General features: G+C 37.8%; 1 protein-coding gene across 7 annotated transcripts in view; it reads left to right on the top strand.

Annotated features, from left to right (window-relative positions):
- The window catches only part of DGKI (diacylglycerol kinase iota), a 429,721-nt gene that overhangs the window by 223,612 nt on the left and 187,882 nt on the right, over positions 1–18,227 (top strand). For 3 of the 7 annotated variants that reach the window (XR_011504777.1, XM_070514267.1, XM_070514284.1), the window contains exons 9-13: positions 1,394–1,516; positions 1,787–1,861; positions 2,398–2,496; positions 12,949–13,031; positions 14,922–14,982. Coding sequence is in view for 6 of the 7 variants with exons in the window: in XM_070514267.1 (XP_070370368.1) it covers positions 1,394–1,516; positions 1,787–1,861; positions 2,398–2,496; positions 12,949–13,031; positions 14,922–14,982 (441 nt within the window). In the remaining variant the exon portion in view is untranslated. The remainder of the gene's footprint in view (positions 1–1,393; positions 1,517–1,786; positions 1,862–2,397; positions 2,497–12,948; positions 13,032–14,921; positions 14,983–18,227) is intronic. The other 4 variants (XM_070514275.1, XM_070514291.1, XM_070514273.1 and 1 more) reach the window with 3 other exon arrangements.

Raw genomic sequence — 18,227 nt, 5'->3', positions numbered from 1 at the left:
GAGAGTTTAAAAAAAGTATCTTTGCCTGGGCTTCACTCCAAACAGATTAAATAAGAATATTTGATGGTGCCCAGGTATCAGCATTTTAAAAAAGCTATCTGGGTGAGACCAATGTGCAGTGATTGTTGAGAACCACTCAGCATCATTAATTGCCATCAAAGAGAGACTGTTGCTGTGAGCCTAATAGTTTCCAGCATTCTTCCTGGATCATTTGGCTGATCAAACATTTAAAGGTTCTAAATTGTTTTTCTTCCCTTTCAAATAAACTGAAAGTAGTCAAAATATAACAAATACTTTAATGCAAAAGTTTCCCCAAAGAGGGACATGAAAATAGATCCACTTAAGGAGAAATACAGAAACTTGGAGATCTCTTTGCAGGAGAAGTATAGTCTAGAGTGAATGATGAGAAATAACCTGAGGTCTAGAACACCCATGAAGTTCTGGATCTCTTTTCTGGTGAGACTCAGAGAACCTGAAGATACATTCTTTAATCTGATGGGGGAAGAAAACCTTGGGACAAATGGTGGTTGAAGAAAGTTTCCTTCATCCTTGGTGAGCACATGCCACAAATCAACTTATTTTTTTTTTGTGGTCCAAATGAAAGTAAAATAAAAGTTAAATAGTTCCCATCATGTGTTAATATAAGTATAGACTAAGGTTTATTTTGAATGCTCTAAGAAAAAATACCCTAAGAAATAGAAGAATATATATCTAAGTTTCTTCAAGTTGTTTGAAAACCTTTAACTGCTCAAGCAATGCATGTTGTATATACATATATAAACTTTTAAGTTAAGAATTCTGTGTTTCAGGCTTTCAACACTTGGGTTAAACATCTATGATGTGGTCGTAATATCTTGCCTTTGTAAAGATGGCCATCTGTTACTTACTGACTCTCCACTAATTCAATCTGGTTTTGCTTTGTCTTCAACCAGTGAGTTGTGACTGTCCTGTAAGAGAAGTTCTTCTCAAAGCATCTGTATCAAATATTGAGTAAATGGTTAGTTAAAGTAATCACAAAGTTGTGGTCCATAAAATCCCTAAAAAGAGAAAGACAGGGAAAGTAAATTTGGGGTCACTGTATTTCAACCAATTGGAGGCACTTCTATGAGAAGAAAACATCAAGGCTACCAGGGGAGGGAAGACTTCTTAAACCAATGAGTCTTTAGACAGAGAAAGGGCAATGACTGCCATTCTATTATGAGTAACTTAAGGTGACTCTGTGTTTTAAAACTCAGCCCTCAATGCTGATCATAGGCTAGTTGGATCATAAAGTTCCATTGGGGTTGAGTCATTTTATAACTATTACTAGAACAAGTCATTACCAAAAAAAAGGAAACAGAAAAAAAAAAAGAAAAACATGAAAAATGGCCTCCTTTTTTACATTTCCACATAGGTGATCTCCATACCAGGAGATGAACTTGAACTTGGTTGGGCGGGAGACGGACCTGGTTGGGCGGGAGACTGGAGCCCCTCAGAGAATTTGGGATTCTTCCATTTTTACTGGGAGGGTTGGCAGGTATAACATGTGTTGTTATGTGAAGTCCATGAGAGCCTCCAGGGTTCTAACTCCCTGCCTCTCCGTGTGGTGGGGAGTCGGTCGCTCACTCTGAAGCACTCGACTGATTTCTGTCTGTGGCTTACCCATGAACAGTGGCTTGGAAGTGTCAAAGCATGAGAAGCATGCAGTCGAACAGCATGTGCTGCCATCATCTTCTACATGGTTCTGCATGGGAAAGCTCTTGGGCTGTCTGCCTCTGAGCTCAGGTGTTTGCTTCTTTTCCTACAGAACTCCCTGAAGGCTTCAAATCGGAAGAAGAAGAGAACAAGCTTTAAAAGAAAAGCCAGTAAAAGAGGAACTGAAGTAAGTGTTTCAGCATTATGTTCCAATGAAATACGTCCTCCTTTCCATAGCTGTCTCTGTCAGACAGGATGTGGCCCAAACTTATTTTTCTTACGTATCGCCTACCACTCTTTCCTCCTTCACTACACTCTAACCACACTGGAATTCTTTCTATTCCTACAAAAAAGGAAAAAAAAATAACATAACCTCCTGCTGCTTCAGAGTCAGAGCATTTGCACTTGCCTGGAAAATTATCCCGAAGATGATGATGATGAAGATGAAGATAAGAGCTAACAGTTCTAGAATACTTAATGTATACAGAGTAAAATCGAAAGCATGCCTTAATTCCCAGGGTCAAATTATAGTTTGAGATACTTTCTTCCCAGCTTTATATGGAATGTCCTATTAAGAATAAGCTCCATGAAATAAGACATAGGGTTTTTTTGGGGGAGGTGGTAGTGGTGGTGGTGGTGGCGGTGGTTTCCCACTTCCTTTGCTTTGGGGCTGCCCTTCAAGCCATGGGTGTATGTCTCAATAGTGCTGCTTTCTTCTTTCAGCAGGAAAACAAAGGTCGTCCTTTTGTAATAAAACCTATCTCTTCTCCTCTCATGAAACCCTTGCTTGTGTTTGTGAACCCCAAGAGTGGAGGCAACCAGGTGAGTCATTTTTTGTGAGTTTAACTTAGAAGTTTCAGTGCTTTTTTGAAAACACAATTCCCAGCACCAATGAAAATAGCGCCACTAAGGCCTCAAGCATTGGAAGACAAACTGGTTTCTCAGGGGCAAGGTTATCATTGCTCCAGCAGGGGATAGCCTTACATATTACAGGGTAAGCAAAACCTAGAGTTTCTATGATTCATTCCTTTGCTTGCAGATAAGATTATACCAGGAGTACTCCAAAAACTTAACTGCTGGCATTCTCCTTACAGATTTTCAAGAAAGGTCATTCTAGAATCTCTTAGTTAATGTTTCAGGGTTTCTCAACTCTCATGGTTAGGAAGTTCTTCATGAACTTATCTTTATTTCTTCCTATTGTTAAAATTAGGCCAGATTACTTTTGTCCCTATCCTCAGAGAAAAGAGAGAACAATGACTCAGCATAGCGATAATCATTCACAACAAACACCATTAACAACCAGCACCACCAATGCTATCAAAAATGTCACCTTCTCCAGGTTCCATCTAGTTCTTGCCCAAATCCTATAATGCAGTATCAACCCCATTTGAGGATAAAGAAATAGCTTTCGAAACGTTGTTTAATGGGGCAGGCCTGGTGGTGTAGTGGTTAAGTACTCTCAATCCACTTCAGCAGCCCAGGGTTTGCCAGTTCAGATCCTGGGCATGGACCTACACACTGCTCATCAAGCCATGCTGTGGCGGCATGCCACATGGAAGAACTAGAAGGACTTACAACTAAGATATACAACTAGGTAGTGGGACTTTGGGGAGGAAAAAAAAAAGGAAAGTTGTTGAATGACATACCTGAAGTGACATATCTGTTTAAAGGATAGATTTTTTTCTAGAATCCAGGTCTTTGTCTCATCTAATTCTCTTCCCACTCTCTGAGGCTTCTTATCAATACTCTCCTGTGGGCTTTGGTTTTCTCTCTTATTTTCATGTGAGATTGGGTGATAAAATATTTTCTCTGCCCATTAAGTTGTGTACATTTTACATTTTGAGGTAAGATTTTTTGAAGTTTCCCATGAAACAACTGAAGATTCAAAACTATTCAGTCACCCTAAACAAGGAAGGGAGTCGTATAATTAGGATTGACCCAACAGTCTGAGATAATGTCCTTACTGCTAAAGATAATGGGCATTTTCCAGATTGTGCTAGTTACAATCAAGCTTCTCTTATGGGAGCTTTTTTTAAATAAAATATTTTTTTTAAATAAAGAAAATGTTATCCCTCCTTTCCTCTATTTCTTCAAAATTCTTGGTCACTTGCTTTGTTAAAAATTTCTATTAACATTGTAGAGAACAGGGAAAAGAAATGTGTTGTAAGCAGAGAAATAATGTATTTTCAACGTCCTGCTTATTTTGAGTGCTGAGCGCTGATTGTATTGTGATGATGGTGATCCTAAGAGTATCAGTGGAGGAGCACCTGGAGAGGAGTTTCTTGGGAGTGAGGTTCAATTTGCCCTGAGCCATACCTCCTCTCTAGGTCTGGTCTCCCTGTAGCCTCAGAAGGGTTGGGGGTGAGGTTGGGGACCAAGGAACAGAGCAAAGCTAATATAATTGACTCCATAATTTTGGCCACCTGAGTACCACATGCTAATTAATGCCAAATATATTTTATCATAACAATCATTATATAAAATTCATTTATGAAATCATAAGCTTTTTTTCTAGGGCATACAGAAGCTTGTAGGTGGTTCCTACGTTTGAGGAGCAGACAGTCCGGTTAAGATGTAGCCTGTTCTTGTTCAGTCCCTGTATAAATTGTTAATGACAGGGACTTCAGAGATGATCTAACATTGCTTCCTATTTCATTACGTTGAAAACAGCTCAAGGGAAACTGAAGTAAATTTTGTAAGCATGTATTGTTTGTTAATGACACAATAGGGGAAACTGGGAAAAATAATTCAAGCAACATTAACTATATATGAGTTCTAAATTGAGTGGATCAGACCAAAAGTGCTGTGGAATTTCAGAGGCAAGCAGTGACTTGGGAGTGGTAAGGAAATGGTGTCATGGACGTGGCTGAAATTGAAGACAGACACTGCTTAGTTATGCAGAGGAGAGAAAGCTGGAGTAATGCCCCTTTCCTTCTCTCTACTGTGGCAAATTCATGTTCGTCCTTTAAGGCTCAGGAGCACCTTTCCGAACCATTTTTCAAAATTAATTGCCCTGTCTGCTATGCTCCCATAGCCCTTGGTACATCTGTATTATGTGAATCACAACATGAGTGCTCTACATGTGTCTGTATTGCTAAATATAAGCTCCATAATGCCAGGGGCTGCACCTTTGAACCTATGATTTCTAGTACATTGCATGTAGTAGTAAACAAATTATTGTCTAATAAACAATATGAATAGAAGAATGGATGTTGTGATGAAAATGATTCATTTGGAGGACAAAATGAGGGGAACAAGTATATTATTAGACATGGTTAAAGATTAGAATGAGCCTATGGAGCAGTGTCTTAAAACTTGGCTGAAGATTTTGGATTTGTACAATGGAAACGAGTCTTTTGCTGTTTAAAAAGTTTTTTAGTTTTTAAAAATATTTTATGTATTGAACAAAGGAGAATATGGTGGAAGCATTTTTAAGGAATATTGATTTAACACATTGAGAATATATGTAAGTCAGGAGGCGATCCACAAAGCTTTGGCATAAATTGGATAGATGGATAGATCCAATGGATGCGTGGATTGATGAGTGCATGGATGGATGGATGGGTGGGTGGATAGTTAACGGATGAATGGAAGAATGGTGGTTGGGTGGGTGGACAGGTGGATGGGTTGATGAGTGGATGGGTGGACAGATGGATGAATGGATTACTTAAGGGAAATAAAACATCATGATGAAGATTTTACAGCAGATTACTTGAACAGTGGCTTTCTTATTGATGAGTATTCAGGAAAGGGAAGGATTATTTTGGGAAAGAGGTTGAGATGTGTTTGAGGAATTTGAGGTGACAGTAAGGTATTCCAGTAAAAAAATAGGCAGTTGTTAGAGACAAAAGACTTAAATGACTTTGCTATCATTTTATACATTTTGGCTTGTGAGTGTGTTGTCCTAATGATGTTACTTCCGGAATGTCTAGGATTCACAGAAGTATGAGAATCCAAACCAAAAATGAATATTACATAACTTTAAATTTTTCTATATGCTTCCTCTGTAAAATAGAATTCTTTGCTAAGCCTAGTAAATATAAAGAACATGGTTTCTAACTCTAATGTGAAATGCTGAGAAAGCTGTAAAGAAATCCAGACACTCATGTACAACTGGAATCATTCAAACTAACTCCTGCTGCTCAATCTATTTATGGTTCCATCCTCAGTCTTAGGAATGCGCAGCCTGATGCCCTCATTGTAGTGAGTAGGGAAGACTTGTGGTCAGAGGTTATCTAACTCTGCTGTTGGGACCAGCCTTTCCCTGAGCTGTGGCTGTAATGTGCACTTAACATTGCAGGAGAGTGTAGATTCAGCTGCACCATGGGAAGTCAGAGGATGAATTAAACGATCCCTGTTTGGCAAACAATCAGAGGAAGAGAATTTCTCATTCCACAGCTCCCTTATTTCCTCTATACTTTTGCCCTCCCCTGCCCCGTTTTGTCCTTCTCACCCAAATGAACCATAGTTGAGACAAAGCAGCAAAAGAGAGCAGAGGGTGGCAGTGAAAATCAGGCAAGTGCACCCCAGGAAAGTGAAACAGGGGTTAACATCCCTTCTCACCTGGAGTTTCTCCTTATAGAACATTCTGTGCTCGCACCTTACATAGTATGATGTTCTGTTGTGAGAAGGAAGACCGTTCACTTTTATTTACCTCTAGACAAGTTAAGAGATTAGCAACATGACCTCTACACCTGTTTGACATCCTAAGTCATAAGAACCTTTAAAATACTACTCATCAGAATTCTTACTTGGAAATTTTCAGTTTCAAGAAACTTCAGTCCAGAATTAGTCCAGTGGCTTTCAAACTTTTGTGTAAATAAAAAACAAGGAGACACTTGTTAAAAATGCTCTACCCCATAATATCTGGCGCAGTGAGGCTGAGGTGAGGCCCGGGAATGTCCATGCTTACTAAGCATCTCAGGTGATTCCGATATAGGTGGTTTGTGGAACACACTTAGAGAAACATCATCAGTTATTTCAGAGTCTCTGAGAATACCTGGGGCCTGTGTGGGGAGCACAGCAGGTGGGAATTTATCTGAGATGAAAAGGTATTGATTTGTTTGGAAAACAGCATCTTCCCTTGTCCTTACTATCATCAAGGCTGCTCATCTCTTGGCTTAGAGCAGTGCTTTTCAACCCTGGCTGCACATCAGAATAACCTGGGCAACTTTTGATGTCTTCCCCACCACATAGTAATTAAATCAGAACCTGGAGGGGAGGACCCCTTATGTGATATAAGGTCCGCAGTTTCTTGTGTAGCCTGTGTTGAGAGCCCTGGACTTTTCTTCTCTAGCTTTATTGTGCCTATGAATGGCTTGGGGACCGTGTTAAAATGCAGCTTCTGAATCAACGAGTCACGGGGTTGCTCTAAGAGTCTCCTTTTCTAACAAGCTCCCAGGTGATGCTGTTGCTGCTACTCAGAGACCACGCTGATTAGCACAGGCTTACTGCAATTAACAGAGAAATACTGTGCTGTTTTTGTTATTAAATCTTAATTTTTGCCCTTTCATAAATTTATTCTGCTCATCTGCTTCTAGCTATAAAGCACTCCCCTCTCTTCTGTTCTTGAAGCTTAGACATCAAACTTTTTAAAAAACACTTGCTTAGGCCCCTGTTCTTTAAATAACTGGACTGTATTGCCATCTGCTGGCAAGTAAAATACCTCTTGCATTTTTTCCTTCCTACGGTATTTTTGTGAATGGAAAATTGCCAACACTTAGCAGGAATATATTGAGAGGAACACATATAGGGACTGCTTCTATGTCCTTTTAAACAATCCTGTCTTTTAAAGATAAACTTCACAATAATTTTCTGTTTCTCCAACATTCTTAAGGTGGAGACAATACTGGGTGTTTTGCAGAGCTTTAGAGGTTGGCAGCACTGCTGTTACTGCTGGGATCTGAATTATTTGAGGGAATAAGCACTGGAATCGGGGACCACGGTATCGACTTTGAGTGTCTCCTGTGGAGAAGAGGTAGTAAGTGGAAGATAGAGTTTACTCCCACATAATCCCCTTCTCTGTGTGGAAACCTGAGGGCTCAAGAAATACACCTTCTCTCTTAGATTTATCTCTGCTTTAACTTCAAAACTTACTATTTTTCTTGGATGCTCCTGACTCATTAACATCTTTCTACCTGAGTCTTCTAGTCCCTTCCAATATCTCTTGATGCTTCCTGCTTTCACATTCTCTCCCTCACACTCTCATGAACTTCATCTTCCGGTAACATCGATTATGAGTTCAGGGTTAAGCAGGTGTTTTGACCACTAGAGTGATTCCAGCTAGCCAGTCCTTAGAGTTGAGGGGTTCAGACCATGGCTTCGCACACTTTTCAATGTGAAATTCCAAGGTTGAAGTGTGGCTTGAGTTGGATCCCTGGATTGGAGCTCCCACAGACCTTCTCAGTAGGTGATAGAAGGAAGGGTGTCCAGTCTGTGGACAGGCTCATGCTGACCAAGTTCATACTACTATCTGTGGATAGGCTTCCCCAGACCAGGTCCGCCACTTCTAAGTCAAGTGCAAGTCAACCAAGATGGGAAGAAGGAGGAGACGAGAGTAAATAACCTCAAATATTTGAGTCTGCAAACTGTTTCTAAAAACTCGAGCAAACAACCTCAATGAAGATGTTATTTTCTGTGATGCTCAACCTGGGGATAAATCAAGAGTCATTATGTTTAGATAAAATTTTAGGCTCCTAAAGCTTAGAAAAGGCTGACAAGAGGGTGGAGGGGCAGTCAAAACCCCTTGTCAAAACCCAATCGCAAGATCTTCTTGTTGAGCCAGCCTCAACAGATGGAATTAAAGCAATCAAACAATAAATCTGTGGAAAATACCTTTTTCCAAGTCACAATATTGGGAATGTGGGGGCGGCTGTCTTAATCTGTTCAGGCTACTATAACAGAATACCATAGACTCGGGGGCTGACAGACAGCAGACATATTTCTCACAGTTCTGGAGGCTGGGAAGTCCAAGATCAAGGCAGCCACAGATTCGGTGTCTGGTGAGAGCCCACTTCTTGGTTCATAGACAGCCATCTTCTCAGTGTGTTCTCACATGGCAGTAGGGACAGAGGACCTCTTTATATAAGGGCACTAATCCCATTCATGAGTCACTAGTCACCTCATTACCTAAGCACCTCCCAAAGGCCCCACCTCCTAGTATCATCACATTGAGGTTTAGGATTTCACCTTATGAATTTTGGAGGAACACAAACATTCAGTCTATAGCAGTGCCTAAAACCCAAACCAAGCCATCTAGCCCCTTTGATAAGTCTGGGACCTGAGGTCTAGCTTTTTAGTCTGTAGCTAGACTGATGCTTCAAAATGTAAGTCTTAACTTCCCTGCTTAGAGCATTTCAGTGACTTATTTCCTGTAGAATAAAGCCCAAGATCCTTGGCATACATGACTTAATCTAAACTCTCTTGGGTGGTTTTGTCTCCCACCACTCCTGCCTCACAGGTCAAAGACTGAACAGAATGAAGTTTTTCATGGCGTATCTTGTTGTTTCACACATATTGTGCCTTTACCCTAAAACTTCTTCCTCTACTCCATGTGGAAAGAAATGGTTAACCCGTATTTCAAGACAAAGTTCAAGTATCATATGTAAAAAGCCTTCATCTGATCCCCAAATGTGGGCTTAGAGTATCTCCTCTGGCCACTCATACCTCTCAGAAGGCATCTCTACCATAGCATTTACCATTTTAGTGAGCTAACTGATTTCGTATTGGTCTCCTGAGTGTACACATGGGCAGGGTAGGAGCCTCCTATCTGTTGATTAAGTAAATGAGGTGTTCCTTTGGTGTTGTTTGGAGCCAGTTTGAAATAATTACTTAACCTCTTCCTCCCATGAATTTTAATTTTTCTTCAGCCTTTCTTATTGTCTGGGCAGTTCTTTCCATGATCTAGATAATACCTCAGTGACATAATCCAAGGCTTGCTTATTAACATATCAGAATGTTTCAGCCTACATGAGAAGATTGGTAAGGTATTTGAGCTGACCCCTTCTTAATTGATTCTCTATACCCCCAAATCATTACCATTATGTTTTCTTTTATGAATAATGCATAGAACTTCCTCTTGAGAGCAAGATCTTCTGTTTCATCCGTCTCTCTATTCCCCCACCTAAAACTGTCCTTAGCACATAGTAGGTGAATGGATGAATCCTGTTCATTTCCCTCTAGAACAATCTACCTGTTTTCTCCTGTCACACTCTGTTCCCCAACACATGGAATTGGAAAGAACAATTTTTCACACTGCTTCTTTTTGTCACTCCATAGAAATACCTGGTCTCACAATATCTTAAAAAGTTCTGTGGTCAATGAGGTATTGTATCTACAACCGTATGTATGGGAACCGTCTCCGGAGTGTATTGGAATTGATGTGTAAGCTATTTTTTCATTTAGAGAAAACTGGACTCGCGCAAAAGTTGCAGCTTTTGCATTTGGCAGATGGCGTGTGATAACTATGAGAGTGTTTGGGACTTGTTAGTGAATGACGCTTGTGTAAATGACTAAGTAGATTTAATCCTGCCAGTGAGAAAGAAAGAAATTACTCTTTTCTTAGTGAATTAGTATTTGTCGGACCATTCAGTTCTATTGAATAAATTACCTTTATGAAAGCTCTAAAGTAGCTTATGCTAGAGGTAACAGCAGAGGTAATAGAACTGACTTAAACATGTGATAGGCCTTTTTTTTCCTCCACCCACCAGTACTAATTTAAAAACAATGCAATGCTTTCATTCAGACACTTAACTATTTTTGCTAATGAATATATTTTAGAAAGATTACTTTAAAAAGAAGTAATTATATCATGTCTGAGTGTAGACTCTGATAGAGTAGCCATGTATGGTTATGAAGTTATCACCACACAACTCCAGAGGGCGTTATTCCAATAGGCTGCAATGTAAATGGTGCCTCCTAGAGGTGTGCAGTGCAAAATTTGCCTGCCTCAATACCCTTTCCTCAGAAGGATAAATGGAGATAAGTAGGTGTTCCTACTAACACAAATTGAAAATGAGCAAAAACAGAATGGTGTGGTCACTCAAACTTTCTGGAAAAATTTTAGTTTAAGAAAAGCAACCTCTAAATTCTTCTTATTTTTATTTTTTAAAAGATGTTAATTACCTAATATCATATGCCTAGTAGGAGAAGCTGAAGCTGAGAGATGCACTCTGCCGTAGCCAAAGATGGAAAGCAGTAATTAACGTCAACAGTTCATCTTGCCCCAGGAATCTAAAACTGAAAAATTAGTTTTCTAGCGAGTCAGTTGGAAATTTTTAATAAATTGATTGGTCATTAAAATGACTCTGGTGTTACCTATTAAACATAAAAGATTACTTAAGATAATCCCCAACTGACTTGATAGCAAGGCGTGGTGTGGGAAGAAAGAGATTCATCCAATTTTTAGTTAGTGTTGTGTAACTAAATCTATGTCTGAATTTTATAGGAAGCAAAATATGTCATTTGGTGAAACTGAAGGATTAGTTGTAATAATTAAGGATAGGATGCTATTCCTAAATTTATAGCAAGCACATGATAAAACAGAACTTTTAAATTATAGGTTTGGATGAACTGTGGAACAAAAGACCTGCATTGGCCTCTGTAACAACTGGCATAACAATATGATAATTATGAACTACACTTGAGCCCTCACACCCTTGAGTGTAATTTTATGAATAGACTAACAAGGAGCAAAAAAATAAAGGGACTAACATTTACAAAGGCCTATTTTGTACCGTATACTGTGCTGGGTACGTAACTATTACTAATTCATTTAATTCTCATAATCACCCTGGAAAGTAGACATTGCCCTCCTATTTTTGAATACCAAATTTCTGCAAGATTATAAATGCTCACAATCACCCAGTTAGGGCACCCAAGTTAGTTCTGAGTCAAATATGCTATTTCTACTTGGATGACCCTCAAATACAGTGAGGTAGGTACATAAACTTAGGAATATTTATTGCTGTGGTTGATAATGACCTAAGATGAGGCACACTACTCAATTTTAAAGCTCTTCTGATATTGCTTAATAAAAAGATATTTTTCCTTTCTTCTTTGCTCAATTTACTTTAAGAAATGATCTCCAGATCATTTGTATTTGCCATGATGGTCATCTTTATAAATGTCACAAGCACTTAAAACACTCCAAAAATGTTCTTGTGAGTGAGAAATGTTTGGCTTGGACAAACAGATATAGACATGGAAATTGAAAAATGTCAAAGTAAGGTTTGATACCACTAACTAGAGGAGTTATATATATAAATATATGTTAAATATAAATATATGTTATATATGTAAATATATGTTTTATATATATAAATATATGTTAAATATAAATATATGTTATATATGTAAATATGTTTTATATATATAAATATATGTTAAATATAAATATATGTTATATATGTAAATATATGTTTTATATATATAAATATATGTGTGTATATATGTATATATACACACACACACAAATGGGGAGCCTGTGATAATTTTGCTTCATTTAAAAAAATTATTTCAATAAAATTAGTGAATACTGTCCAGATTTCAAATTATACAAAGACAATAGTAGTGTTCACAACAAGGTAAAAATTGTTGAATTACATAGGCTGACTAATAACTTCCCTACAGGATTTCTATACATTAAGTAATGGTGGTAAAACCTATAGATACTATTCATTAAGCACTTATTGTATGACAAACACTGTGAGGTGCTCCTCAAACATTATTGCGTTTAATCTTTACAACAGGTCTGTGAACTAGGCATTTTTGTCTCCGCCTTAAAGAGAAGGCAGCTGAGGTTAATGAAATTGAGGAATTTCCCAGAGTTACATAGGTTTAACAGACGTCTAATCTGGGCATTCAGCCTATGTGTATCGATGGCCAAAGTCCATGATTTTAACTACTTCTCTATGCTGTTTCTAATTAGATATTATTTTAGATAACAGGATTTATTTTTATTTTTATTTATTTATTTATTTATTTATTTATTTTTAAAGATTTTATTATTTCCTTTTTCTCCCCAAAGCCCCCCGGTACATAGCTGTATATTCTTCGTTGTGGGTTCTTCTAGTTGTGGCATGTGGGACGCTGCCTCAGCGTGGTCTGATGAGCAGTGCCATGTCCGCGCCCAGGATTCGAACCAACGAAACACTGGGCCGCCTGCAGCGGAGCGCGCGAACTTAACCACTCGGCCACGGGGCCAGCCCCTTATTTTTTAAATGAGTAGCTAATATTTGGAAATTTCTTCCTATTGTCATTTTTTTTTCCTTCCAGGGAACCAAAGTCCTGCAGATGTTCATGTGGTACCTGAATCCACGGCAAGTCTTTGATCTTTCTCAGGAAGGGCCAAAAGATGCGTAAGTCTGGAAATACCCTCCATGGGCCATACTCTTTTAGGCAAGTGGGAAGGACTTGCTGCTTTGGAGTCATATTTTATTATTTGATTACCTTGTGAAATGTTTTCTGACCATCTCTCGTCTATTTTCTCATCTGCTCTCCTCTCTTTAATACTTGATCTGATATTTCCCCCCTTGCTCTTCATTGGGTTAATTCCCTTCCAAACCATCTTCTCAGCTGTTCACTCAGTGAATACTTCTAGTGTGTTTGCTGCTTATGTGCATGCAACATTATTAGCAAGTCTGTGAATTGGGAAAGGATTGGTAATTTTTCTACTTATGCATGTTCAACCTTGGAGATGTACATTAATGGGAATGTAAGTGTATCTTTGTGCAGAATGGCCATATTTGTTCATAAATATGTTCATGATTTGAATTCAAGGCTGTGCGTGTGTGCATCTGTGTCCATTTGAGAGATTAATTGATGGTACCTGTGGATTCTACGCAAGAGTAGGGGAGACGTTTTAATTCCTGCTCAAGCCATTTTCTGGGATTTTCAGAAGTTTTCATGCTCAGTTTTTGTTACAAGTATTGAATATAAAGTCTAGATGTAGGTGACGTGTATCCTGTATCTTCCCCTTGGTAGAGGGGTACGTGGTGGGAAAGAGCAGGGTCATTTCTTCTGTTGTCTGATTCTCTTCCTAAAACCCATCTATTAAGATGATTTCGATGTCATCTAATAAACATAGAACTTTAGGAATACTAGTTACTAGTTATTTTTAAAATAAGAAACAGTATCAAAGGTAAAGAAATATCGGTTTGGATGATTTCTAGAGAAATAATGTTCCTGTATAAAATGGATAAATTACATATTTTAAACATACAGGAGAACAGTAAATATGAAGATGTATTTCTACCATAATTCTCTTAATCTATGAACTTCTTGGCCACTAGGGTTTGCTATCAGACTTCTATAGTTTTTTCTGTATTTGGATGTACTAAGGCAAATCTGCTACCCTGGCTTTTGACCTGCTAGATGCTTAGTTTCTTAAGATTTGATCACTTTAGACTTTAGGTGGACACTTCATATATCACCACAAAGAACATGGCAGGACAGGAAATATTTTCAGAAAAAATAATATTTGGTTTAAGTAGGTGATGTTTTCTAGAACAGAACTATTAACCGCTTCACTTAAGCAAGCGTTTTAGCAGGGTTGGTATAATTGCATTTTCTTGAGAGCCTTTATGAAAGATAAATGATCTAACTTCAAGCAGACAAATTCAAAATAAAGGAAAACTAATAAGCTTTCCCTCTTTGGGCTGAGGAGTACAAATGGTGGTTTGAGTGTTAGTGAGTGAGTTGAGAGAGAGGTGGAATTTTGGGTGTGGTAGTGACAATGCTAGTAGGGTATCCTCCCCCCCACCCATTTCTCTGAAAAAGGTTTCCTGGGATTAAGAGTGGGAAGTATAGGTTTGAAAAATAGACAGATTCAGGAAAAGCTAATAAAATATGAGGAGGAGACATATAAGGACTATTGATTGACAATTGATGATTTGTCTTTGAGAAAGGAAGGAGGAGAACGATGGGAAAAGAAAAAGAAGTCAAAACTAATGAGGAAAATAATGTGAGCTGACACCTTAATAGGAATTATGGGAAATAAAACTCTAGGACACCCTAAAATCCATTCCAGTGTCAGCAATTTAACAATGATGTTTGCTGCCAACCTCTGCTCCAGTTGTTGGAGTCAGTCCTTTATGATTACTTGGTAACTAGTTTTGGTGGTATTGTGTCCCTGATTATACATTTTCTCTAGTACCCCCACTACCACTTTTTGCTGTGCATTTTCTCTCTTCTGTGTATGGCCAGTGCTGTGATTTTTTTGTTTACTTTTCCTTCTATTTCCTCTACAGGCTTGAGTTGTATAGGAAAGTACCAAATCTGCGAATTCTGGCCTGTGGTGGGGATGGAACGGTAGGTCCTTGAAATAGAATCCCACTCCCTGATTTCTTCCATCTTTATTTTGTTTTCCTTATGACAGTTCTCTTTCTTCATTCTCACCTCACAGTCTTTCCAATCCCCTAAAAAACACACGTCTTTCTCATATGAATCATAGGCTCTAAGGGTTAGGAGAGAATTTGTTGTTATCCTCATGGATTCATACTTGGTCTTTCTCAACTACGTTTCACTCCCTCAACTATACTGTATCCTTTCCTGTTCCACAAGGTAAGGATGTGGTCAGATCATTATAATGAAGATTATAGATGACTAAAATTCTTTTAATAATAAAAACTGCTTATTTCTATTTGTTCTTAATAATTGATCACAATTACTAAGGAGAAGTATGTGGACACAATTGAATTCTTGCTTTTTTGTTTTACTAGTAGAAATAAAACTTAGAATATTGGCTCACATTGGTTTGTCTTAAAGATCATTATTGTTCTTATTTGTGTTCATTTTTGAAGAAAAGGTGGAATTGGACTGAAGTTTGACATCACGGATATATTTTTCTCTGTCTTGTATATTTCTCCATTTTTCCCTCTACTTATATTGGCATATTTAGCAAAGACAAAGAGTTGAGAAAAATCACATTTAGATTCTGCAGTCCACTGACTTTTTCTTCTGTATTTGGAGTCTGCTCTCATAGGACCTAGGATTTTGTTATGAGCTATCTTTGGCTTTTCCTTAATCTCCCTAATTAGAATGTTTTATTCTCAAAGGTAGCAAGGAAATCTAATTTGATCTCTGATGGCACATGAGCATTTAATGCAGCATTGGACATACGTTAAATCTAATAAATGCAACTGGAAAAAATAGAACAGTGATCCCACTGGTCCATTTAGATATTCTGAGGAGAGGAAAACTTTTTTTTAAGTGAGAAAATAGTGTTTACTATTCGTCAAGATTTGCAATACACATTGTTAGCTTATAAATTTAATTATAAAGTCTTACAGCAAAGAAGCCGAACTTGTTTCACTTTGTTTAACCCAGTGTTTTCCAAAATTATTTGACCAGGGAAATTTTTCCCCCACGATGCCAATTAAATTTCAATCAATTGTAGTGTTCTAGGGACATATATTTAGTGATGTGCTAGAGTGGAATTTTCACAACTTCTTTTAGTAAAAATTACATCTAAACAAATCCTCTGGGGATGGAGATACACACCACACATACACACATGCGTGCACACACACACACTCTCTCTCTCATGCTGTGTTCTTCCTAGCTCAATCATCCCCCCAGATCAGTTATCTTTAATAAAAGGATAAACTCATTGTGACCCTTTATTATAGTCATCTTCCTTATTTTAGAATGTACTTGTTTTCCCATATGACTTCAGCATCCCACTCATGACTTTTCTAAGCCTTCTCTAAAACTTGGTGACAGCAGTAGACAAGTTGAGGATATGCCTGGTGTCCTGAATTCATATCTTCCTCTTTCTTAAGTGGCAATGACCTCAAATCTACATGAGCTACCCATTCCATCTCCACATCTTGGTCTTCATTGTCTTCCAAACTTCCCCATTATCCATTGAACCTTCCATCACTCTCTCTCGCCCCCACTGCTTTCTTCTTCCTTTCCGCTACTCAGCAGATATGTGTAAGAAGCACTGTTCTAGGTTATGTGGTATCGAGATGTTTTCTGCAATTAGATAAGTATTTGAAAATATGGGATTTCAAAGCATAAAGGACAAGAAGAGAAGACAGCCAAGCCCAGACACTTGTGAAACACCTATAATTATGGAGTCGAAGTCAAAATTCAAAAGAAAAATGAAAAGATAGCAGTAGAAGGACCATCAGTAGTCTATTCTGTCAAGAAAACAAGCCATAAAAGGAGTTTCCAGAAAGTCAGTGGTTATATCTGTAAGGAGAGACTGAAGAATTACCATTGAATTTGGAGACCAGGAAGTAACTGGTGGTTTTCAAGAAAAAACTTTCAATAGAGTGTCAGAGACAAAACCAAGCATGATGAGAGAGATTCGGTACATCCCTAAAGAATCCTAATTACCAGATCCAGTTACAGTGTTGAGTGTCTGTGAATACACTCTGGTGCCATTAATACCACCCTTCTTGACACACAGACTACTGATTCTCCTACATTTTATATCCTGTCTTTTCTAGCTCTCTTATTTAAATATACCATAATTAATGGGTATTCCACAAGGCTAAATATAACTTTTCTTTTATATTCTAGGTAATTTTTCCTCTTAGGGACCTTAACTATGTTCCTAACTTCAGTTTTCGCATTCTTCCACATAACTCACCAATGCACTAGACGTTTACACTTGGGTCCCTTGCAACAGGCATGTCTAAAATAAAAGTAATATATTTACCCTAGAGTTGGTGCATACTTTTGAACTAATTATTTTTGACAATAGTAACCTTTATAGTCCAATCACTCAGAATCAGACTTTGCTTATCTTGTACCTTGTTTATATTTTTAATTTTCTCAGTTTGGAATATGAAACTTTTAATTTTGAGTGAGGGTAGAGTTTATGTAAAGAAGAAGCATCCTGATAGATTCACGAAAAGAAACTGCTGGCAAGTGAAGTATAGTTCTTGAGAGTTTCAGGTGTATATTTGACATAAGGTATTCAGCCTTTAGTTGGGGAGCTTATCTATCACTGTCGAGGCTGTCAGAATTCTGTCAGTATCATGGCAAAGTTCAAGGAGGAATCCGAAATGGAATATTTTTGACTGATTAGCATGAGGATGTATTAACCCTTAACCGTATTAATTTAAGTATGCAAATTATTATTTAATATAGACATCTTGCAGTAATTTGGAAATAAGTTCTTAGGCTTCAATATTAGTTACTTTAGTTTTATGTTATTAAAAAATATAAGGATGCAGAGTGATGTATCTCCCAATATTGCACTTGGAGGTGGAAGAAGTGGTTCTGCCACTATTTCTGTGACCTTTGTCAGGTGCCTTAACGTCTTTTAAGACATTTGAAATCTGCAAAGGGATACATTTGGATCTCTAAGGATCTTTACAGCTGCAGCATTATAATAGTATAAACCATTGCTGTTCAAGAGAACTGTAATACAAGCCACATTTTCAATTTTAAGTTTTCTAGAAGGCACTTAAAAAATTTTAAAAAGCAGGTAAAATTAATTTATAATATTTTAACCCAATATATCTAAAATGTTATCACTTCCACCTACAGTCGGTATAAAAATCATTAATGAGGTACTTTATGTTTGATTTGTGCTATCT

Source organism: Equus asinus, chromosome 1 (assembly GCF_041296235.1).
Source record: "Equus asinus isolate D_3611 breed Donkey chromosome 1, EquAss-T2T_v2, whole genome shotgun sequence".
NCBI classification, from domain to species: Eukaryota; Metazoa; Chordata; class Mammalia; order Perissodactyla; family Equidae; genus Equus; species Equus asinus.
The sequence above is the reverse complement of the archived record's forward strand: the minus strand, read 5'-3'. Positions and strand labels throughout refer to the sequence as shown.